The sequence below is a fragment of the Syngnathus floridae genome, chromosome 14 (genome assembly GCF_059516105.1).
Source record: "Syngnathus floridae isolate MCC-2025c chromosome 14, RoL_Sflo_1.0, whole genome shotgun sequence".
NCBI lineage: Eukaryota > Metazoa > Chordata > Actinopteri > Syngnathiformes > Syngnathidae > Syngnathus > Syngnathus floridae.
Window position 1 is genome coordinate 2,937,275 of NC_142426.1, and position 21,312 is coordinate 2,958,586.

The 21,312-nt window shown below is 41.0% G+C and overlaps 2 protein-coding genes and 1 long non-coding RNA gene across 3 annotated transcripts; 1 reads left to right on the top strand and 2 right to left on the bottom strand.

Moving 5' to 3' along the window:
• Positions 1-286: 286 nt before the first annotated feature.
• LOC148387011 (uncharacterized) lies at positions 287-9,776 on the bottom strand. The gene is made up of 3 exons (XR_015862734.1): positions 9,648-9,776; positions 646-2,026; positions 287-407 (listed from the first exon to the last, which is right to left on the bottom strand). It is a non-coding gene; the product is annotated as an uncharacterized LOC148387011 (long non-coding RNA).
• A 1,328-nt stretch (positions 9,777-11,104) lies between these two features.
• On the bottom strand, positions 11,105-14,836 carry psmb5 (proteasome 20S subunit beta 5). Its single transcript, XM_088397058.1, has 3 exons — positions 14,573-14,836; positions 13,672-13,978; positions 11,105-11,503 (listed from the first exon to the last, which is right to left on the bottom strand). Exons 1-3 carry the CDS (start codon positions 14,795-14,797, stop codon positions 11,220-11,222), a joined length of 816 nt encoding a protein of 271 aa, XP_088253184.1. The 5' UTR covers positions 14,798-14,836; the 3' UTR covers positions 11,105-11,219.
• Positions 14,837-16,480: 1,644 nt separating this feature from the next.
• On the top strand, positions 16,481-21,030 carry prmt5 (protein arginine methyltransferase 5). Its single transcript, XM_088397346.1, has 16 exons — positions 16,481-16,654; positions 16,835-16,953; positions 17,191-17,276; positions 17,416-17,550; positions 17,631-17,743; positions 17,862-17,911; positions 17,991-18,154; positions 18,304-18,465; positions 18,780-18,857; positions 18,945-19,003; positions 19,186-19,308; positions 19,415-19,590; positions 19,905-20,108; positions 20,195-20,305; positions 20,372-20,436; positions 20,519-21,030. Exons 1-16 carry the CDS (start codon positions 16,557-16,559, stop codon positions 20,669-20,671), a joined length of 1,896 nt encoding a protein of 631 aa, XP_088253472.1. The 5' UTR covers positions 16,481-16,556; the 3' UTR covers positions 20,672-21,030.
• Positions 21,031-21,312: the final 282 nt, after the last annotated feature.

Below are 21,312 nucleotides of genomic sequence, written 5' to 3' on the forward strand. Positions count from 1 at the left end.
TATTATTATTATTATTATATTGTATAATATGAAGAATATTTCACATAGAGCTTAAAAATAACCCACAGGAATCCTGATAAATACATTATAAACGCTAGTAAATTCACTTTAAAGCAGCTCTTTCATCCACTATAAATAAATGAATGTGTTTCTCCGAATTTCAAAGCACATTTTCCAGCAATGTCCCCTTAATGCATTGTTAATGTGTGAAACGTCTGAAAACGTAGCCAGCATTTTAAAATGGGAAATTTGAATATTGGTGTAAGTGCGCGTGAGGTGTCACCTTTCATCTTCAAGAGTACCGGCTCAATGTCAACCTGCCAGCTGATAAATGGTTTTTCTGCATTCCCCTTTTCCTGTCTGCTTTCCTCGAAGCAAAGGGTGTGCCAGCGAGATGAACAACCGCACTGGAATACAAAGACCATCAAGCGTTGGCGTCCATACCACAAGACTCGTAAGGGAGACAAAAGCAGCTGTTCACTCGGGACAAGCAAAAAGATGGACGGACAGCAAACACCAAACAGGCAAAGTGAGTGATCATCACAATAATGGTCATAATCTTCAACCATCCAAGCAGAGAGAAAAAAAAAGTTTGCACAAATTACACGCAGGTTAATTCCAAAAAACAAGCCCATGCACACTCACACATGAAGAATGGAGTCGCCAGTGGCTGAGAAGCCAGTAGTGATGAATCTCTCATACCTGCAATCACACTAACAATGATGGGGTGTGATGAAAGTGGACTCTGTGACTGGAATACAAAACGGTGGAATATGAAATAGGACGCCATATAGTGGTGGCCCCCGTCCACGCTCATTTTTCCATGGTGTTGCATCTGGCATTCATCAGTGGACCTTATTGTTCCATCTGACAGAGTGTAAATTACAGGTGGGGGCAGACTTCCTGCCATTCTCCAGAAATTGCTCCCCATTTTCTGACATCTATGTGATTTTGTGATTTTTCAAAGGCTTCATCGACATTCCATCTTACATCATCTGCACCAATATTTTTTCTCTATTCTTTCCCACTCTTTTTCTGGATCTCTTCCCTTTATCTTTTACATTGATGACTTTTTTTCTTCATCATGGAACGTAGGGGGGGGGTGCCACAACCGCAACCTTTTTGAATTGCCCTTTGTTATAATTAACGTGTGTTTTGGCGCATGTACTGAAGTCAACATTATTAGGGGAAATAAACATTTGGTTGACTGGTTTGTTTTGTTACATGACCATATAACAGCGTGTAACCTTACAAATGAAATGTATTTGGCTTCCCACTAGGAGTGAGATAAAAATATGAGATCTATTCATTTTATTTTGATGAAGAGCAAGCAGTCACAAAGGCATCATAATGAGCTCCTCGTAATAATAACAAGAGTATAGTTTATGCTTACGGGGTCAGTGTCTTCTCTCAGTATGCTTAAAATCAGTCGTAATAAAAATGTGACATTATTAAAAATAAGAAAAGAGAGAAAGAAAAACAGTTGAGTCAAATTATTGAGCAAATTATGTTCCACTACCTTTTCTTCACTCTTTTTTTCACTTCCTGACTCCAGTCTGAGTACAAAGTAGGCTTGACCCAATTTAGCTTCTATGATCAGATGAGATTAGGCCTTATCAAAATGCTATGGCTACTTTAACGATAACATTTTGTGTTTCAATTGACACCAAAAAGTGAAAACCATTTTTCAATAGTGACATATTTTTCAATCTGCAATTGGCTGGCCACTAGGCACATGGTGTACCCTGCCTCTCACCCAAACTCAGCAGGGATTTGAAGATGAAAATAAAGCTACAGGAATGTGCAAAGCAAGAAGAAAACAACTCCACTGAAGAAGAAAAAATAGTAAAATAGAAGCACTGTCACTGGGAAGAAAAAAAAAAGACATCAAGGGGCAAGCGGAAAGCTGATATTGAAAAGCATCCATCCATTTTCTATAGCACTTATCTTGTTCAGGGTTGTAGCACGCTGGAGCTTATCCCAGTTGACTTTAGGCGAGAGGCAGAGTACATTCTGGACTGGTTGCCTGTTAATCACATGGCACATATAGAATTAAACAACCAGTCACGCTTGCATTTACAATCCCAGAGTGGCAAATGAACCAATGCTGGCAAACAAACAACTACATCATGGAGGGCATGTCAATGAAGTCCAGAAAAAAAAAAATCGACACTAAATCAGCACATTTTGACAACTTCACTGCACATTTCAGTATGCCCTAGTTATCAGAATATAAAACCAATATGCAAACGCTGCAGTTGTGCTTACTTTTTGTTAGTGCTTCCCTATAGTCCCATCTGTGGCTTGCTCAATTAGTGTACTTCCCACTTGCTAGGTGGGCACTGGGAGACACTCCAGAGAGCCACCATTTTGTATACAAGCAATTAAAAAGTACATTTTCCATAATAAGGGATTGACATAACCATTGCAGTAACCATTGGCATCTGGCTATGATGATGGAGCCCTGGTGAGCACATAAAGCTCCTATAGAAGATTCCCCAACTCCCATTGTTCACATACACACACACGTCAAGTCTTCCCCCCCCCCACGCTTCACTTTTCCTCCATCGAGCAGATGGGTCAGCCATCTGCTCCAGTTCTCTTCCTCTTATCTTGGTCTTGTGCTCTCCCAACCAGCTGTTTTGTGTGTTGTGAGGTCTGGATCCAAGTTATGGCTACACAGGTCCCTCACTTCTCTTTACAATATTTTTGCTTTTTGCATTGATTGCACTTTGATGCAAGTCAAGTATTTTGTTGTACTCCTGACGTTCAGACGCTTAACTGGCACCTGGTGCCCCAAAATGAGAAGAAATTTCCTTCGCTGCCTCTTGAACTGTGGTTGACCTCGCACGCATGTACCACTCGCAGCCAGCCAGCCGTCTTTCCTGTATGTTGTTGCGTTCTCCTGACAGTGCAATTTCTTCAAAGCAAAGCAAAAGCCAGAAGGCTCCAACATTCAGTCTGATAGACTTTACCTACGTGACTAAGATCTGTATGCTCTCTGGCAAACTAAATGACCTCTTTCTCTACAATAAATGGAGATGCAGCTGTCAAAATGTAAAAAGGCATTATGGATTGTTTCATATTTAAGCTTTGGTCTTCTACAGGTGACCTCACGTCAGGCATGGCGGCCAATCAAACTCCAAGGCATCTTTTCATTTTCAATTTTTTTTTTAAATTGAATTCAGTACTGTTTGTCCTCAGGGGCAGTTCCATTGTATAATATACGTCTGTTTTAAAATGTACTATTTATTTTAGGAATATTGCACAACTAAATTAATTTTACCGTCAATTGAGAGGAATACAGTAAATATGATGATCACAGGAATTGAAAATATATTTTAGATAATTAATCTTTGCTTACTGTTAACTATTTGCAATTTTATAATCAAACAGATTTTTTTTTTTTTTTTCAACACAAGCTGTATTGAGCATGCTTCCAGAATCGGTTCTATAATTCAATTCTCTTTGAAGGTTCCCTCTGCCGGAGAGCCTATGCCTGGGAGGTTCGCCAGTAGCTCTCGCTGTTTGCGTCTGTGTATTCTGCGTTACTTTGACCTTGCCTTTTCAGAGGGCTAATGCCCTGCCGAGAGATGTGCAACTTGCAGCAGCCTCGTATAAGCACATAGATTAACACACATTCACCATCTTAAGATCCAATGGCCAGGGACCAGCACATGGACAATATATGTCAAAAAATCAGGAGGAAACAATGCATCTGATTGAAATTCCTTTTGAACTCTGATTGAATTGAAAAAAATGTTATCCATGTAAACATAGCGATCAAAGCTGGAGGCAGCAGCAGCAGCATGAAAATACACTTTTTTTCCCACACACACACACATGTACATGCCCATAACCTTCACGAGAACAAAGCGTGCGCATTTCAGATGTGAGTCAGTGATATTTGATTTTGAGAAAGAAGATCTGTGTCACAAATGTGATCACAGGCTCCTAAGGGAACGCGGTGGGAAGAGAGAGTGCAAAGATGGGACATTTTTGTCAGATGTGCTGCTTGTTCAAATATTCTCTAAAGGACACCCAAAAAAAAAAAAAAAAAATGAGGCGCATAAACACGATAAGAATCAAACATCAGCTCTAGCCCTGACTGAATGTCTGCATATGTTATGTACACACATTGGAAATACACCGGGCGGAAAAAACAGCCTCGAGACCACAGGTGTAGCAAAACAATGCAGAGAATATTGAGAGGGAGAGAAAGAGAGAGGGAGAGTCAAGGGGGTCACAGGCCTCGCCAAGGGCACCAGGCCAACTGTATTCAAGTGGAAGCCCATCAGACATTCACGTCCCCCTACGGTCAAGAGGAATGCACATGGAAAATAGGGCGCGGCAGGCTTAATGTCGTCCACAAGGAGTCACGCTTTGTGTCCAGATGCTACCCCGCATGTACATGCACACATCATCCAACAGATAGAAATGGGAAAATGAAAATGCATCCAGATGCTAAGAAGGAGCAGATATGGCCATAACATTGTTTTTATTTTGATTTAATACGGAAAATGTGTTTATCCACTGAACAGTACGATATTTTTGTTTTGAATCACATTTATAGAATAGCTTATCTATTTTTTACACTGCTTGCTAATTCTACATCAGTGGTATTCAAATGTAAATATTAAAAGGCCACAAATAAACATTTCATTTTTCTTTCATGACTTTTCGTTCACAAGGAAAAAAATTTGAACTCAAGTGGCAATCCAATATTGACATTATAGTGGCTACATTTACATGATTCGGATCATGTCAACTTCTTCTATGTCAGGCAAAACCAATGCTGGTTTAGCTAAAGTAAACCAAGCTGTCAACTATTCCTCATCAAAAAGAAAAACAGCCTGGGGTTTTATTTCAGCTTGTCTTTGCACACAGTCGGGTGGTGAGTGATGTTCGAATTGTGTCCTGATCGTAATAGTTTATGGCGGCCACTTTATCATCGTTTTGGGTCTTTGTCACTGGATCCAAAATTTCTCTCTACTCAACCTCAGCTCTTTTCTTTGCAGGAGACTAGGAAACATACTATCTGATATGAACTGATTAGGTTAATATATGTATAAAAAAAATAATAAAATGAACATGAGTCAATCTCGTTCACTTTGAAGCCTCCCTTATCTGCTTCAACTGGACTTCATGGCCGATGAACTAGTAATACTCACAATTCATCCAAAAGCATCCATAGATTAAAATGATCACTGAGCTAGTGAAAATCAAGAAAGAACTTTTTGTCCATGTCGCAATCATCTTGTAGCCTGCCAATCAAACAGCCGATTAAACGATAATATCATAGACTAATTTTCTCATTGGCCTGTGGAGCGACGATATTTAAGCCCCTCATCTTGTAATGTGTGCCTGGGGTAAGGTGAGAATCGGTTGGTTTATGCAGCCTCACACACACACGCCTCATTTTTGCTGCTTTAACCCTTCATTAATCCCATGTGGTGCCATTTTTAACCCCATTGTCTTCAGAGCTGAGTGAGCACTGCAGCATCTTCCAAAACTCCCTGCAGGGGTAATTAGGCATGATGAACGCCATTCCAGGAGAGATTAGAGAGACCCAGGTGAGCAAGCAATAAAGACTTTAGCCTCCACATCATAATGATATACGCAGAACGAGAGGCAGCGACAGATGCTGCCATCGGTGCTTCTCTTTCTTCTTCATATTGGTTACAACAATGATGCTTTTAAAGTACAGTGCAGCGTCTTTATTTTCTGTGGAAGAAAGATTGTTACAAAACAGCTGCAAGAAAATATTGCAGCACAGAGCAGTAGTAAAAAAGTTGAACAGTTTTTAGTCAGGGTTTTGTTGTAACAAGCACTTCAGGAATTATAAACAACAGCAGTACGAAGATTATGATCTTACTCTGATATGTTTTACAAAGAGTAACAAGGAAGCCATCTGTTTGCAGGTTTTTATCTCAGAGTTAAGAACCCTTTGAGAGAACAAACCAGAAGAATCTGTGATCGAAGGCTTTTGTCTGACAATGCTCAACCCAGTTCATATCTTTGACGTCTATAACCATCAATGGTACTGAATGAGTTAAATATTCAACATACAGTCGCTATGTATTTGCTCTTGGTTTATTCACATCGTTAATCAAATGTTGATGTTGCTCTCCGACTGATAAACAATCAACTTAATCCTGCATTTGGAATATTGATGTTACAGCATTACTGCTTGTTTTATTTTTAATGCTTGCCTATGCTAACGCTAAGCACCAGAAGGCTATATTTTCTCAGTTGAACTATTTAATGAATGCTAGAAAGATCAAAACACAGCCGGGAAGCAAAGTCTGACAACCCTGGTCTCTTATATTCGTGGTCGGGGACGATTCTGCCTTCGTCATGTGACAAAATGTGACTCTCAGAGGCGTCGCTTCCGATTGCTTAGTCACCTGATGAGTCTACTTTTTCCTCTGTGATGAAAATTGTGCAAGTTAATCTCTGCTTGGGTAACGCCATTGCTCTCAGAGCAGAGCTCGACTGCAGCTGCATTGGGAACGATGGTACCTCAGAGAAATGTAGTATGCAGAATAAAGTCGTAACATTATGAGATAAAAGTGCTAATGTTGCAAGAGCAAAGTTGCATTTTTTATGAAATAGTCATAGGAGAACATTTCAAACAAAGGAATATTTTAAATACAGGATGGGGAGATGCACTGGAGGCAGCTTCCTGGAAAATTTAAGATATATTCCTTTTATGCTGCCTTTATTTTTCTTTCGTTTAATTTTACACTTGGGGTGCTATCTTAAACGTCTATGGACGCTACAGTATTCGGGATCTTAGCAAAAGATCGCAACCTTAGTTAACATGCCCATCAGCAGTGTGCGCAATCTTTTGAGAGTGAATACACAATTGAACGCCCACTATTTAGGATCTTAGAAAATCAAGCCTTTCTGTGTATACGCATATTGTCTCCTCCATTTCTTGATCAAGTGTGTGCTATTTATGAGAAGCTTATGGTGTTATATCGCTAATCTGTCCATTCAGCAAGACTGAATTTAGCCACCAAATTAAACTTGCCAATTAAAGTGGAGCTGTACAAACATTATTTGAACATTATTCTAACATGATTATTCTTGGTAATGCAAATGTGCGCAAGACGATGGTGATGCAGATGATGTTTAAATGACCAGTGCATATTGATGTGAATGGATTGAACCACACATGCTTGAATGCGAGATGTCAAAGTGAAAAGGAGGCACAGTGAGTGCTGCCTCTCTTGAGGTGGGAGGGGGGGAGTACCTGACAGATGGGCACCTCAAAACAGACTAGTAAGCATCTCTCCAAAAACGGTTTGCCATCAGACAGCAGCGGGGCTTGAACCGTGGCCCTCTGGCGCAAGTCCTGACCAAGATTGTCAGCAAAAGATTAGGCAGGCCACTTAGTTCGATCACCATCAAATGTGAAGAAAAAAAATTGGATGAAGCCTAATGGTGAAGCATGAAAAAAAAAGACTTGATGCAGTGGTAGCAGGCCGACTCATCCATAGTGCAGGTATTTCTGCAAATATGAATAATAATAAAAGGAAGCCATGTTTCAGAGTGCATAGTGCAAACATGAAAAGAGAACAATTATGTCCCAGATCTGAAACAAGATTTGTGAGAATTGATTCGGCTTTATGAAATGTAGTCACGTAGTATACATGAGTAAACACGTCCTGATAACTTCTGTGATTCCACCGTGAATCATCCCAGCTGAAGAAAGTATGCCTTGATAGAAAAGTCAATGATCTGTGGTGTGATGTGTGCTTGTGCATGTGTGTCAAGAGGTCATTGGGCTGAGCAGTAGGTGTCAAGATTGCTCAAAAGAGCAAGAAGTGAAGCCGAGCGAAGAAGCGCCAGGGAGAGAGTGTACTATTCCAGACAATCAGATGGCCATCAGCGTAATGAGTGCAGATTGGTCCTGAACTCAGAAAAGGAAAGGAGACAGCTTGTGAGGAGGGGAAATGGAGAGAGGGGAAAGGTGGGACGCACAATCAGATGATACGGAAAAGGTAGCGAAAGTTGTCAAATCCAACCGGAACAAGTTTTGGGATTTTGAGAACGAATCCAAGCTTCAATTCTATTATATAAAAGTTGTTAAAGTATAAGTTACAGGACCAGCCAAAAATATGGAGAAAAAAAAGTGTGATTATAGTCTAAAAAATATAGTAATAGAGGGATGATTGCGGTAAAAAGTGCTCGCCACAAACATGCAAATTGATACCACCGTGCAATGAAAACATCAGGTGCTGTTTGATAAACTGTGTTTGTCTGCTGCATACACTGAAGCAACAAGCAAGAATTTTATGATGCAGACAATTAGAGTGAGGGATAAACAAAGAGGGGTAATTAGCAAACAGCAATTTACCTAAATCTTCACTATTCAGCAGCAGCAAAATATATTGATCAGTCATGGTGTCTCTAATGGGGGAATGTCATTAGTTAGCAAAGTCTCGGGATTTAATTAAACTGCCATTGTCATGATTTAGTTCATCAGCAATTCACTCTCATTACCGTGCCACTTTTGTCATTTTCCATAGCGGTAAAAATGTGGACGAGTGTTTACATTCGAAACAAGAGAACATCCAAGAAGACATTCTTCATTTGTGGCATTTGTCTCAGTTCTGGAAAAGGAAGTCATCAATTATATCTCACACATGATCCCAGTACCAAAACGACGTGTCACTTATTTCCTGATCGTTCTCGACACCCTTAACATCACTTCTGTCATGTCCAGCCCAGTGGATCATCTATCAGTGGGCGATCATCCATTTGGACGGACACCCTCTGTTATTACCCTCACCCTCTGGGTCCGTGGCTGAATTACAACCGCAAAGTCAGTCGAGAGCCAGGAAGCTGCTGAAAAGGCTGAGCCAGGGTAACGAGCTCTGGGGTGGCTAATTAATGGCTCCATTTACCCTCAGTTGGGGGGGGGGTGTCACATTGATCAAAGCAAAATCAGGCCTTGGGGGGGGCGATGGATGGATGGATGGATGGATGGATGGATGGATGGATGGATGGATGGATGGATGGATGGATGGATGGATGGATGGATGGATGGATGGATGGATGGATGGATGGATGGATGGATGGATGGATGGATGGATGGATGGATGGATTGAGTGGGCGGACAGACAGCCTTCTCTTCTTCACCGTCAGAAGCAAAACTACATCCATAAAAATGGTGATTTATGTCCACCAGTATTTTGTCTTAATTGACGACATCCAGCAATACTGTCAAGTGAACAAATGTTAGTTCTCAAATATCCACAACAAAGCCACAAAAATAAGAAAGGGGAAGGTCCCCATTGGTACAATGAAACAACAGAACCTACAATTCAATTTTGTTTCCTCCAAGGGACTCCTCGGTTGCCCCGTAGAAGAGGTAGCGACACAATATAAAACTAATATGGCTGGCAATACCACGGGAGTAAGTTGAGTGACCATCGCGGTTACCATTGCTCTTAGTGCCCTGTCGTTTCCTGACCCCGTCTTTGCTGGCCAGAAGGCAAAGCCAGCCGCTCTTGACAATAAAACAAACCGACAGGCACCATTTACACAGTCAGGTGTCATGACAAGGGATAAACAGCCAGCTGCCTCGGGCCTCTTGAGTCACAGTCCGCATTCATCGTATGGGCTATCGTTCTCACCCTCATGATCATCATCATCATGGAGAGCAGCGATGGTTGTGTGGAAGAACGCCTCTGAGTGCTTGCCGGGGAGAACACTGTGCACTGAAACTGAACACAAGTGAATGGCTGCTAAGTCTTTGCAGAGCAGTCTGCTTCTGTGTCACTGAATTAATTAAATCCTAAAAAATGGGCAACAAATCAGCACCCTTCCAGCTCGGGGGGAAGAAGAAAAAAAGAACAGTCTCGAGTCGTGAGATGGCGGCAGTGGCAGGCACGTGGCAGGAATGGCAACAGAGAGGCTGGCTGTCATCACAAGGGATGAAAAACAGCACCTCTCAAATGAGGAGCTGGCGCTCGCTGCCTGCCTGCCTGGCATTTGCGCCAGTGAGGAAGACCATGCATAGACACCACAAATGTAATTACGTTTGTGCCACCTTTGTTGTTTGTCACAACAGCATACATTTACGGATTTGGGTGAGCTGATTAGACGACACCCAGAGAATATTCAGGGTGGACGAGAGACAGCCGGTTGGGAGTCATTACCTACAATAAATAGAGCTCTCATTCGTTCTCCCTTTGGGGTAAACCATCAGTGGGAATAAACAATGGCGGATGCATCAATCATTGTAGGGTTAAACTTTTGTCTTTGTTTCTTTCTGTGTGATCCAATCGTACAATATTACATACATGGCGATTTGATGAAGTCACAGAGCTAAAGCTGTAATAATATTCACCTTTTTTTTTTTTGCTGAGGATAAACAGAAGTTACTGTCATACGGATGCTTCGCCATTCCAAATCACTGATGAGCCTCTCTCATTTCCATATATCAAAATCCTGTTCTCATTCCATCTGCTAACTACTCACCTGTGAAACTAGTTTTTAACCATGCTTTGATAAGGTTTGGTTTTGGATTTATCTCACCCAGTTTATTCCCAGCTATAAAAACCACTGAAGGGGTACACACACTGCCATCGCGGGTCGTTATATTGTGAAACAACTTGGCAGGCTGGCACGCAGTTGAGTATTCGCTCCAAGTGTGTGTTGGGTGTGGAATTTAAGTATACATTGCCCTTCCAATTAAAATATGTATTTGTGCATTATGAGTGGGGGAGATGAATATTATCATGGAGGGAGCACAATTACCAAGGGTAGTGGTATGCAATTAAACGGCACTATTTAGATGTGCGACTTTTGCAGATGAATGCAGAAAATAAAGTCAGGACATAGAAGGCTTTGGTGTCCCTCCTTTGCCTAATGGCCATAGATGATTACAAACACAATGACACTAGTTATGGCAACATTAAGAGTTCACTGATAAAAGTGAAGTTCTCAATATCAATTATATTGTCCCGCACGTTTGATCCCTTTTCAGTCCCTCATCTGATTTATGTACTAGCGACAAACTTCTACAAACTTTGAGCTAAGAAGTCATTGTATGGTTTTAATATATAAAAAAAAAAAAAGGAGTCCGCAGTGAATGGATGTTTTTTATTATTAACTAAACAGACATTTCAGAACTTCAATTTTGGATACAGAAAATGTGTTTCCCAACATCCCAGTTCCCGACCCTGAGCGTTGAACTTTCCAAATTATGCCTGATTTTTGTATCTACGATGCAGCTCAAGCACATCATCCTGGGAGACCCTGGTCCAGCCTTCGCTATGGACGTGGTAGAGGTTGACCTGCCCTCCGCTGTAGGCGTCGCGGTACGTGGCCTGGTAGATCGCGCTGCGGCCAAGCTCGCAGGCTTCCTCCACGGTCAGATCTTGCCGAAAGCCGCTGTCCATCACACCGTAGGCGTAGATGGAGCCAGAGCCCAGTGAGAACATGTCGCCACAAACTCTGCTTCCTTCTGAGTTGACGTAGTACAGCCCTGAGGAGAAAGTGGGACTGGTCAAAGCGATGCAAAAAAAAGAAACACCGCAAGGGGGTATTTACAGTAGAAAGCATCGAGAGTTCGAGCTCAAGTGTTAAATTGTTCCGATTCCACGCGGAATGATATGTGTGCGCGCCAATATGAGCAGCTGCAACCTTTCCAAGTGAAGACGTGGTGCTGGATAGAACAGCTGCATTCTCTTCAAGTAAAATGAAGCGGACCACGGAACCTGCTGATGCGCGGGGCCACATCGTTTTCCGCCCAGGGGCCCCGCTCAGGCCTTATTGATCCCCCGCAAAAGTGCCAAAAATTAAATATCGACCAGCAAGCCAAGCTACACAGTGAGATGCACCTTAAAAACCTTTGGGGAGGACACACACTGCCGGCACACTCAGTGGACGGATGACTTGTATAGTTTTTACTTTCCAAATATCTATTTCAGTACTGAAAGTGCAAAGACCTCCACATATGAATCTGTGGCACGTTGAACATTGACATTCATAGGTGCTCTCCATTCCATCAGACAGAGCTTTAGCTAGTTCATCTCTCAATCACTCCCTCTATTACTGAGAAATCTTAACCATTAATTCACAGCATTTATTTATATGAGTTCGGATTAATCCCCTCATAATGTAGAAGGAGTTACTCTCACCAAATGCCAACTCACCCACCAAATTGCATCTTATAAAAGAGGCATGTCTTTCATGACACTTTCCAAAGCAAAAATGTGTGAGATTTTTATTCTAGCAAATGTTAGCTGTTACCACTTAGAGAAAAAAAAAACACTTTTAACACAACACCCCCAGATTGCACATTCACAGCTAAACTAGTGACAGACTGTTAGCGCTATGGAGGGCCACTTACTTTTCTAGTGGGGGAAAAAGCATCCCATTCATTTCAGACGACAAATTGCAGCTTCCTCAGCCTGTCGTTAGCTTGCTTTGATGAGCATCCACAGCCTATGCATGGGGTAAAATTGCCACTTTGACACCTGCCTGTTCCAATTGAAAACTGTTAAGGACTAGTTACAAACAATGGTGCAGGCGGACAGTTAGAATGGCAGCCTCTTTGTGCTGAGCACCGCACAGAGGATGTGGAGGCAGGCCTACAAATAGAATTGGAGTGGCAAAAAAAAAAAAAAAAGAAATAACTTCCCACATTCATTCCCTTCCAAACACTCCTGTGGTCTTCATCATGATAAATGCAAGACCAATAACAGAAATGCACACGGATGCATTTATGTTTAGACTCTGAGGCCACATTAAAAGTGCCAAGCGGTAGATGCGTGCTTCACTGCCAGATGAGACGAACCTTCCATTCGGATTAGTCAACCTGGCAAGGAGGAGACTATTTACGCAGATTGTGTAGCTGGCTGCATGATTTGGTGTCGAGCAGTGTGTGTGTGAGCAGCGAGTTTTGAACATTGCTGATTTCTTTCCACCGAGAAATTGTAACTGGACAGTTTACAGTAGCCTTCCATTTTGGAGTGCAGTTTGTATAATGAGCTTCCAACTCAATCATGGGTAATTTAATTGACATGCCATTTATCTGACCCTTCAATCACTGACACTGAAAAGCTCCTATGACAATTGAACAAATACAAGGATCATTATTTTCTCATTTGAATGCCTGGGATTTGAATTCACATCATTTACCTCGGATGGCAAAAAAACAAACAAACAAACAAACAAACAAGCAGTGATTGTGCACACAGACACCTCTGGTTTGAAAACAAAGCCCACATCGATTTCGCTCGTTGTTCAAGCCTTATGCGCAACACTTGTATACGGCCAGGATCCAACGTCCATCCTGCCTCTCTCACTGACCAGCAGAGCAGACTTCATCGATTTGCCATCATGGTCTCACTATAGCAGACTCGTTATGTGCACCTTCAGTGATGTACAGCCTCACTCTGGCATCAAAAGTGGCAGCATTTACCACTTTTAAGCGTTAATTGCTCCAAAGGAAAGAACAGAGGTTGCAGTGCCATCTAGTGGGAATTTCTGGAAACTATATTGGCATTTTCTATTTGGATTTACTTTTTTTTTCTAAAGAACGTGCATAACAAGTCTAAAAATTATATTACTGTTATAAACACGTCCTTTGGAAGAAAAAAAGCAATTTCATGCAGTGTTTAAAAAAGACTTGAAGACTGAAGTAATTACCCGGGCCTCTCTTGTCCCAGCCACAGACCATGGTTGACATGCTGAGTCCCATGCCCTTGTACTGGTAGACCATGTTGGCAAGTAACTTGGACGCTGCTGCCACCGAGATGCGCTCTTTGTTGCGGAGCTCGTAGACGCGGCATTGGCGTGCCAGCATACGCTCCCAGAAGCTGCAGTCTGCTGCTCCTCCAGCCATGGTGCCCAGCAGGTAGGGATTAATCTCAATCACCTTTTTGACCGTCTGCGAAGCGATGTAGCTGCCCGCTGTGGCCCGAGAGTCCACTGCCACGATGACACCATGCTGGAACTGAAATGACAGCACCAGGGGTTACCATATAACTAAGGTCAAGATTTGAGAAAGCTATAGTAGAAACGGGCACTGAGGTAAACCTTTTAAAGATGTGTTTTAATGAGGTTAAACTAGTTTGAAGCATACAAAAACGTTTTGGTATAAATATGAATAAGCAATGGCTCCAAATGTGACAATATCTTCATAATACAACTAGTACAACTTCATAATAAAAGTTTATTGCCACTAATCAGCGAACAATCTGGTATGATTATTGTGTTGTGATTAAAACGTTGTCATGTTATCAAGTGAAAATATGCCCGCTAATAGTAATGACTTATTTTCACATTATTGAACCTTATTTTCATTTTATGGTCGCCGCACTCGGCAACACTCACGGACATTAACGATGGGTGGGTGGTTGCTTGCTTATATGTAAGCATGCTAACATGCTACGTGAGATGTAGCGTCAGCGCTTCATAGTTCAGTCTGATTAATCAAAAGTATGAGTACAATGCTACCAAAAAAAAAAAGACACATTTCGTTATAGATATTGTTGTCTCTTGTTTATTTTGAAGAATTCTAATCCAAGTATCGGGGGCGATTACTTACTTTGAACGCTAAGGTAGTGGTCCCATGCAGAAACTCTATTTTCCTCTCGACGTCATCGTCGTCCACAGCACACAATGGATTTTTGATGGCAAACTGAATGTTGTCTCCCGATGCTGTTTCGAGCCCAAGACCACTCAGTACGGGTCCACAATCGAAAGCAGCCGTTTGACGGCTGCCAAAAGAGAAACCAGCACAATCACTGTTCAACACACTTGCGAGAGCCATCTTTGAAACTGTCCGATCATGAGCAAGCAACTTCCGTGGTTTCGTATTTGCACATTTCGTGACAGAAAGAACTCAGCGCCCCCTGGAGTTGCGGGTGTACGGATGAACAAACTATGCAAAAAGGTTAATGGTGCATTTAACTCAGCTTTGTGTCCTTAAAAATATTTCTGACGCTGTTTTAAAGACTGCCTTAGCTTTTTTTCCCAGTACACCAGGTTTTCAAGATATTTTCATGTTTTATTTTTAAGTTAGACATTTTAAAGTTTACACAATACAGATTTTAGCCATGTCGTTTCAGAAAATAATTCTGTGCTGAACCTAACCCTTAATTCATAAACATAACTAAATACACATTATTATTATTATTATTATTATTATTATTATTATTATTATTATTATTATTATTATTATTATTATTATTATTATTATTATTATTAAAGCGTCATGTGCCACCGTAAATATCTACATATCTACATAAATGTATACAATTTCTCACTGGTACAGATTAAAGGACAGAGTGGGTCGATGCTGAGCTCAACGGCACATCCAATTGCATTATTCAAATTATTCCAAAACTCATATGTCACAGAGATATATCTTTACTTAATACCAAAATATCATTAAATGTAAAACCCAACCTTGTAGCACGTCCCACCTTGAAAGACCAATCCCAAAGTTGTTAATGGAAAGGGTCTGTCTGTGAACTGTTAAAGAATGGAAAGATGTAAAGACAGTTACTGAAGATAATTTGAGGTCAGCGCTGGCATGTAAAAATTCAACAGATTTGCATTTCCATTCTGGTTGATTTAGTCTCTACTCAAGGTCGTAACTGTTGATCAATTCAAAAGATCTGATTATATCCTTCAAAGTTAGAGTGAACCACTTGTGATTCATAGTGGTGTCCTTGAAGCTAGATCTTCCAAAGCCAAAAGCAAAGTAGAAATACTTGTATTCCTTCTTCAAAAATGTCTTTCTCGACAGGCTGGGGGTAAAAAACGTGATATAATTGAATCCAGGAAAATTGGCAACACTCATAAACTCGCAAATCCCATTCTCCTTTGTTCAGGGAGATGCTGTCATCTGTTATCTAGGTCAACTCATCTCGCTGTCCTTTTGCAACTCTACAAATAAACTTAGTCTCGACTCTTTTATAGCCTTTCAAAATATGACAGCTTGCAGAAAATAGTCGTACAATATGTCTTAGTAGACAAGTAATTTGATCATGCTTGAAAGGAAAATGATATGGACCGAAGCCTGTTTCTGCAAACCTTTTCACATTTACCTTCATCACTTTCTGTTTGCTAATGCCTAATGAGACACGACAACACGTCGAATCTAAGGTGGTTGCTTGTAACATATGATCAGGGGGTAAGGAAATAAGAGTTGTGATCAGCACAAAATTTTTTGTTGTCAGCTCCAAGAACAACACTGTATACCAGCCTAAAGCAAATATGCAAAACAAATAGGTAAGGTGTATTTTTCTTCCATTTGTTGTAATTATTTGATTTTACATTTGTTTTTTAATTACATTAGAACACAGTCTTTTGTTTTAATACACAAGTACATAGCTGTACTTCTACATTTTATGCCGCGATATTGCGCGAGAAGTGAAACTGGCATACGTCCGACGCCATTTTAGCTCCTCCTTCCCTCGGCCGTCCTATCCACCGCGTCGCCTGCAGATCCAAAATGGCGTCGTTTTCCTCCTAACCGGGACTAACGAGATTGTGGTCCTAGTTGGTACCTTGCATGCCAAGTCATGGCGTCCGTTAGTACGGGAAGCAGAGTGTCCTGCGGGAGAGATTTGAATTGCGTGGCAGAAGTTGACGAAACATTAACTGTGGTCGCCAAACTCGGGTAAGAAGAGTGCTGCTTAGTGTTGAGCTTGGATGTGGAAATTAATGCGTAAATGTCAACGATTGATGCTAAGCTAGCCGGCGAGACACAAGCACGTGCCCCATCCCAGTGTTGTGCAGTTTGTAGCCAAATATAATGTGTATGTTTTAGAGTTTGCATTTATTTGTCTCTGCTACTCAGGTTTGACTTCGTATGCATGCCCCTCTTCCACCCGAGGTTCAGGAGGGAATTTGAGTTGGAACCCGCTAAATCTCGACCTGGTCCACAGACGCGGTCTGACCTGCTGCTGTGTGGAAGAGGTTCGAACGCATTCGCCTGAAAGTTGGCCACGGTTTAATGTACATAAATGTGCACATCTGTGCAAAAAGAATAAGGCATAGATGATGCCCATTTATTAAGATTACTTTGAAAAATAAATTCAAGGTGTACTGTATGCCAACAATTTAAAGGTGTGACATTCAAGGCCCACTGCATAAATGACGGCAAGATATTCAAACCAGAATTTGCTTGTTGATTATTGTATGTATATATTTTAGATTGGAACACTCTGATTGTTGGGAAGCAGTCCCCATGGATTGACGCAGATTGTGAAGTGGAGACAGTACGCAGAAGCTCAGAAGCTGTAAGTTGGAATGAACAGTCACAGATGTTGATCCTGGAAACAGTCCTTTCATTCCTCTCTTCCCATTTTCCTCTTTTGGGTCTTTGCCATGTTCTTCTTATGCCTTCCATTTCCATCAAAATTGTGTCATTCTCTCCAGGCGCTGGCACAGGAATTGCATTTCTCAGCCTACTTGGGTCTGCCAGTCTTCATGATGTTTTTAAATGGACCTCATAAAGCAAATCTTGCTCGTGTGCTGCTTAATCATATCCAATCTGGACACCACACCACAAATGTAAGACTGCTTTAGGAATAAGAGTTGAGAGCAAGGCGGCAAGAGTTACTAAATGAATCTCGTGAACTTTCTGTGATTAGTTCTGGATTCGAGTTCCACTGATGGCACCTGAAGACATGCGGGAGGACCTGATTGAGAATGAGCCACTCACATGTATTGATGATCAAACTATAGATGAGAAGACCTGGAACTGGTTAGTCCAAAGCGACTAAGTGCCATCAATCTTCTGTTTGCTCTTTGAATGTTTTCTTACTTGTATTATAAATATTGCTTTTTGTATTATTTATTTCTTTTTTTGCTTGTACGTGTAGGTGGCACTCATTAAGGACACTTTGTGATTACAACAAGAGGATTTTTCTTGGTAAGAACAACATGCCACTACTTAAAGTCAATTCCGTTTCAGTAAAATAATCCACATTTCCTGTTTTGTTGTCATGAAGCCATTGAAGTGGGAGCAGACATACCTTCAGAAACTCTGATTGATAAGTGGTTTGGGGAACCAATCAAAGCAGCCATACTTCCCACCAGCATCTTCCTAACCAACAAGAAGGAATTTCCTGTTTTATCCAAAGCACACCAGAGAATAATTGTCCGACTTTTCAAGGTAGGAAAAAGTTAGTTGATTAGTATATCAAAGGGTATTTTTAAACAGAGTGGCTGTATAAAAAAAACTGATTTTATTTTGACCTCTGCAATTTGATTGACAGATTTCTCAAATGTCACGGTACTAATTAAAATGTCTTCTTCTCACAGTTGGAGGCACAATTCATCTTTACTGGTACAAGTCGTCACACTGACAAGGACTTTCGCTCATACCTGCAGTACCTGGAATACCTCAGTCAGAACCGCCCAGCTCCCAATTCCTATGAGCTCTTTGCTAAAGGTTATGAAGACTACCTCCAGTCTCCCCTACAGGTACAGAAATCTTCCATACATATTATAAAATCTTTTTTGTGTCAAAAAAATTACTTTAGTTTTTGTTTTTAAATTTAGGGCCTATTCTTGATGTAATAAGACATTTTTAAAATGTATATTTTCATGAATTTGAGTCATGGGGATAATTTTCTTGCTTCCATACGATGGTCACATTTCCAGAACGTCCACTTTGTGGCCTATTTTTCTCCAATATACTGCTGTCATGAAAATAGGTGACTAAAAAATGACATGCTGTGTTTATTTAAAAACAGTCTTGTATGAACTTTTCCATGTCTTCATCCTATTTCATGTAGCCTCTCATGGATAACCTGGAGTCACAGACTTATGAAGTTTTTGAGAAGGATCCTATTAAATATTCACAGTACCAACAGGTAAGACCCACAGTACTGTCATGACGTTGTTTTTGTTTGGGTAGTATAACTTTTAACGTTTCTCGTCTAAATATCACTTGTCTTCAGGCTGTGTATAAATGCCTTCTCGATCGAGTCCCGGAGGATCAGAAAGACACCAACGTTCAGTGAGTAGCATCACCAAAGCAAGTGCTTTATTCAGACGTGACAAATAAAAAGGAGTTCAGATGTATTTGTTTTCTGTTCGCTGACTTTTGAACAATGCATATTCTCTACAAAAGAGAAACTTGTTTTCTTGTCATGGCAAATGTAGAAAATCGGGTTAATTAGTTGTAACTCCTTTCCACAGAGTGTTGATGGTGTTGGGGGCAGGCAGGGGTCCCCTGGTCAATGCATCTCTGCGTGCTGCCAAGCAAGCAGAGCGCAAGTTGAAAGTTTACGCTGTTGAAAAGAATCCCAACGCTGTCATCACGTGAGTGGCCCCGACAACAATATGCCCAACTTGGCTCTCAAAGAAATTGAATGATCAAATATTTTGTCCCGACTGATAAACTTGTTTGCATGAATTGCTTCCATAGGCTGGAAAACTGGCGCTTTGAGGAGTGGGGAGATCAGGTGACTGTGGTGTCATCTGACATGAGAGACTGGACCTCGCCTGAGAAGGCTGACATCATTGTCAGCGAACTGCTTGGATCATTTGGCGATAATGAACTTTCCCCGGAGTGCTTGGATGGAGCGCAGCACTTTCTCAAAGGTGCTTCCTTGCAGTCATCTGTGTCCTAGAATGAAAAAGAATAACCAAAACACTCCTTAGAATGGTGCATTGCACCACCAGAGTGAAATTGCTAAATGCTACCTTTCACGGTGCATTAACAGTGTATTTATTTCTTGGCAGACATTTTTATTATTTTAGTTTAGATGAAGCTTTTGCACTGAATGATATTTGGTGGTGCAGGTATACCTAATAATTTGTCCAGCAAGAGTAGAATTGCTGTCACTTTCTTTTCTTCCTTGTTGTTGCATCTAAAGTCAGCTTCTATTTCCTCTTCTCGTGTCTCATTACGCCAGATGATGGTGTGAGCATTCCCTGCTCCTACACCTCCTTCCTTGCACCGCTGTCCTCCTCCAAGCTGTATAACGAAGTCCGAGGCTGCAGGGAACGCGACAAGGATCCCGAGTCCCACTTCGAAATGCCATATGTAGTACGTCTCCACAACTTCCACCAGCTGTCTGACCCCAAAGCATGCTTCACCTTCACACACCCCACAAAAGGTAGAAAAAACACAAACAAGTTTTACACTGATTCATGCAAATTTATTTTAATGAACTGACTTTTTTGCCCCCATACCCCCCTTTAGATATGAACAACAACCGTTACCAGTGCCTCAAATTCTCAGTGAATTGTAACTCTGTCCTCCATGGCTTCGCTGGGTACTTTGAGACCACACTCTACAAAGATGTTATACTCAGTAAGTATGCTTCAAAAAGTAAAGTATAGTCAAGTCATAATACAAACCTTTGTCTGTGCTTAATAGGCATAAAACCTGATACACATTCGCCTGGAATGTTTTCGTGGTTCCCCATTCTCTTCCCCCTCAAAGTAAGTACTTTGGTTAGCTTGGAGTATTAAACACATAGACATGATCCTCAACAAATCTAAATTCTTGTGCTTCCTTCATCAGCAACCCATCTCTATTTCACGTGATGATGATGTCACGGTGCGATTCTGGCGATGCAATAATGGAAAGAAAGTGTGGTATGAATGGGCTGTGACTGAGCCGGCGTGCTCTGCAATTCACAACCCTGCTGGACGCTCCTATACAATCGGACTGTAAACATGACCACAATGTTGTCCTCACGTTCCTACTACGTATTTTCTTTTTGTAACAGTTGTGGAGATGTGTGTACCTCATTGTCAGTTATACTAGGTCAGATTATCCTAACACAATGTTGAAAAAAAACACATTCAGTGTCCTTGTTTTGTGTTTTGTTTTTGTATACAGCAAAGAATCACCACAAACATTAAATCTAGCACAAACTATGCCTTATTGAAGAAATTCCATAAAAATGAACACCTGTCTGGTCAATTGACGAATATAGGGACTCTTGTGGCACTGAGATTACATGCTAAAATACCCCATTGTTTTGTATTTGTATGTTTAAATCATGTCAATAAAGACGCTGTTATGTTCTATTTTTTTAACTTGGTTTTTGAATGCTTGTGAATATTTTTTCCACTCATTTATGACCTGTGGGATAGTAGGAATTGCGGAAGTCATGAGGCAAACTGGAGTTGCGGAAATCGGCGTTAATCCGAAAACATTATTTTCAAAATAATAGGTCACTTAATATATAACGTGGTTTTGATCATGTTACTACTCTATGAACTGAGTTATTTTGTATATCTAATGATTATTTCAAATATTTGTGAACAGCCGTGTAGGCCAATCAAACAAAGAACCATGCGGGGTTTATT

Coding starts and splice junctions, on each gene's coding strand:
- psmb5 (XM_088397058.1), bottom strand. CDS start 14,797: ATGGCTCTCGCAAGTGTGTTGAACAGTGATTGTGCTGGTTTCTCTTTT. Junction 13,979..14,572: donor CCACTACCTTAGCGTTCAAA/GTAAGTAATCGC, acceptor CTGTCATTTCAG/TTCCAGCATGGTGTCATCGT. Junction 11,504..13,671: donor CTGGGACAAGAGAGGCCCGG/GTAATTACTTCA, acceptor CTTTCTCCTCAG/GGCTGTACTACGTCAACTCA.
- prmt5 (XM_088397346.1), top strand. CDS start 16,557: ATGGCGTCCGTTAGTACGGGAAGCAGAGTGTCCTGCGGGAGAGATTTG. Junction 19,004..19,185: donor CAGAAAGACACCAACGTTCA/GTGAGTAGCATC, acceptor TCCTTTCCACAG/AGTGTTGATGGTGTTGGGGG. Junction 20,437..20,518: donor CCATTCTCTTCCCCCTCAAA/GTAAGTACTTTG, acceptor TTCCTTCATCAG/CAACCCATCTCTATTTCACG.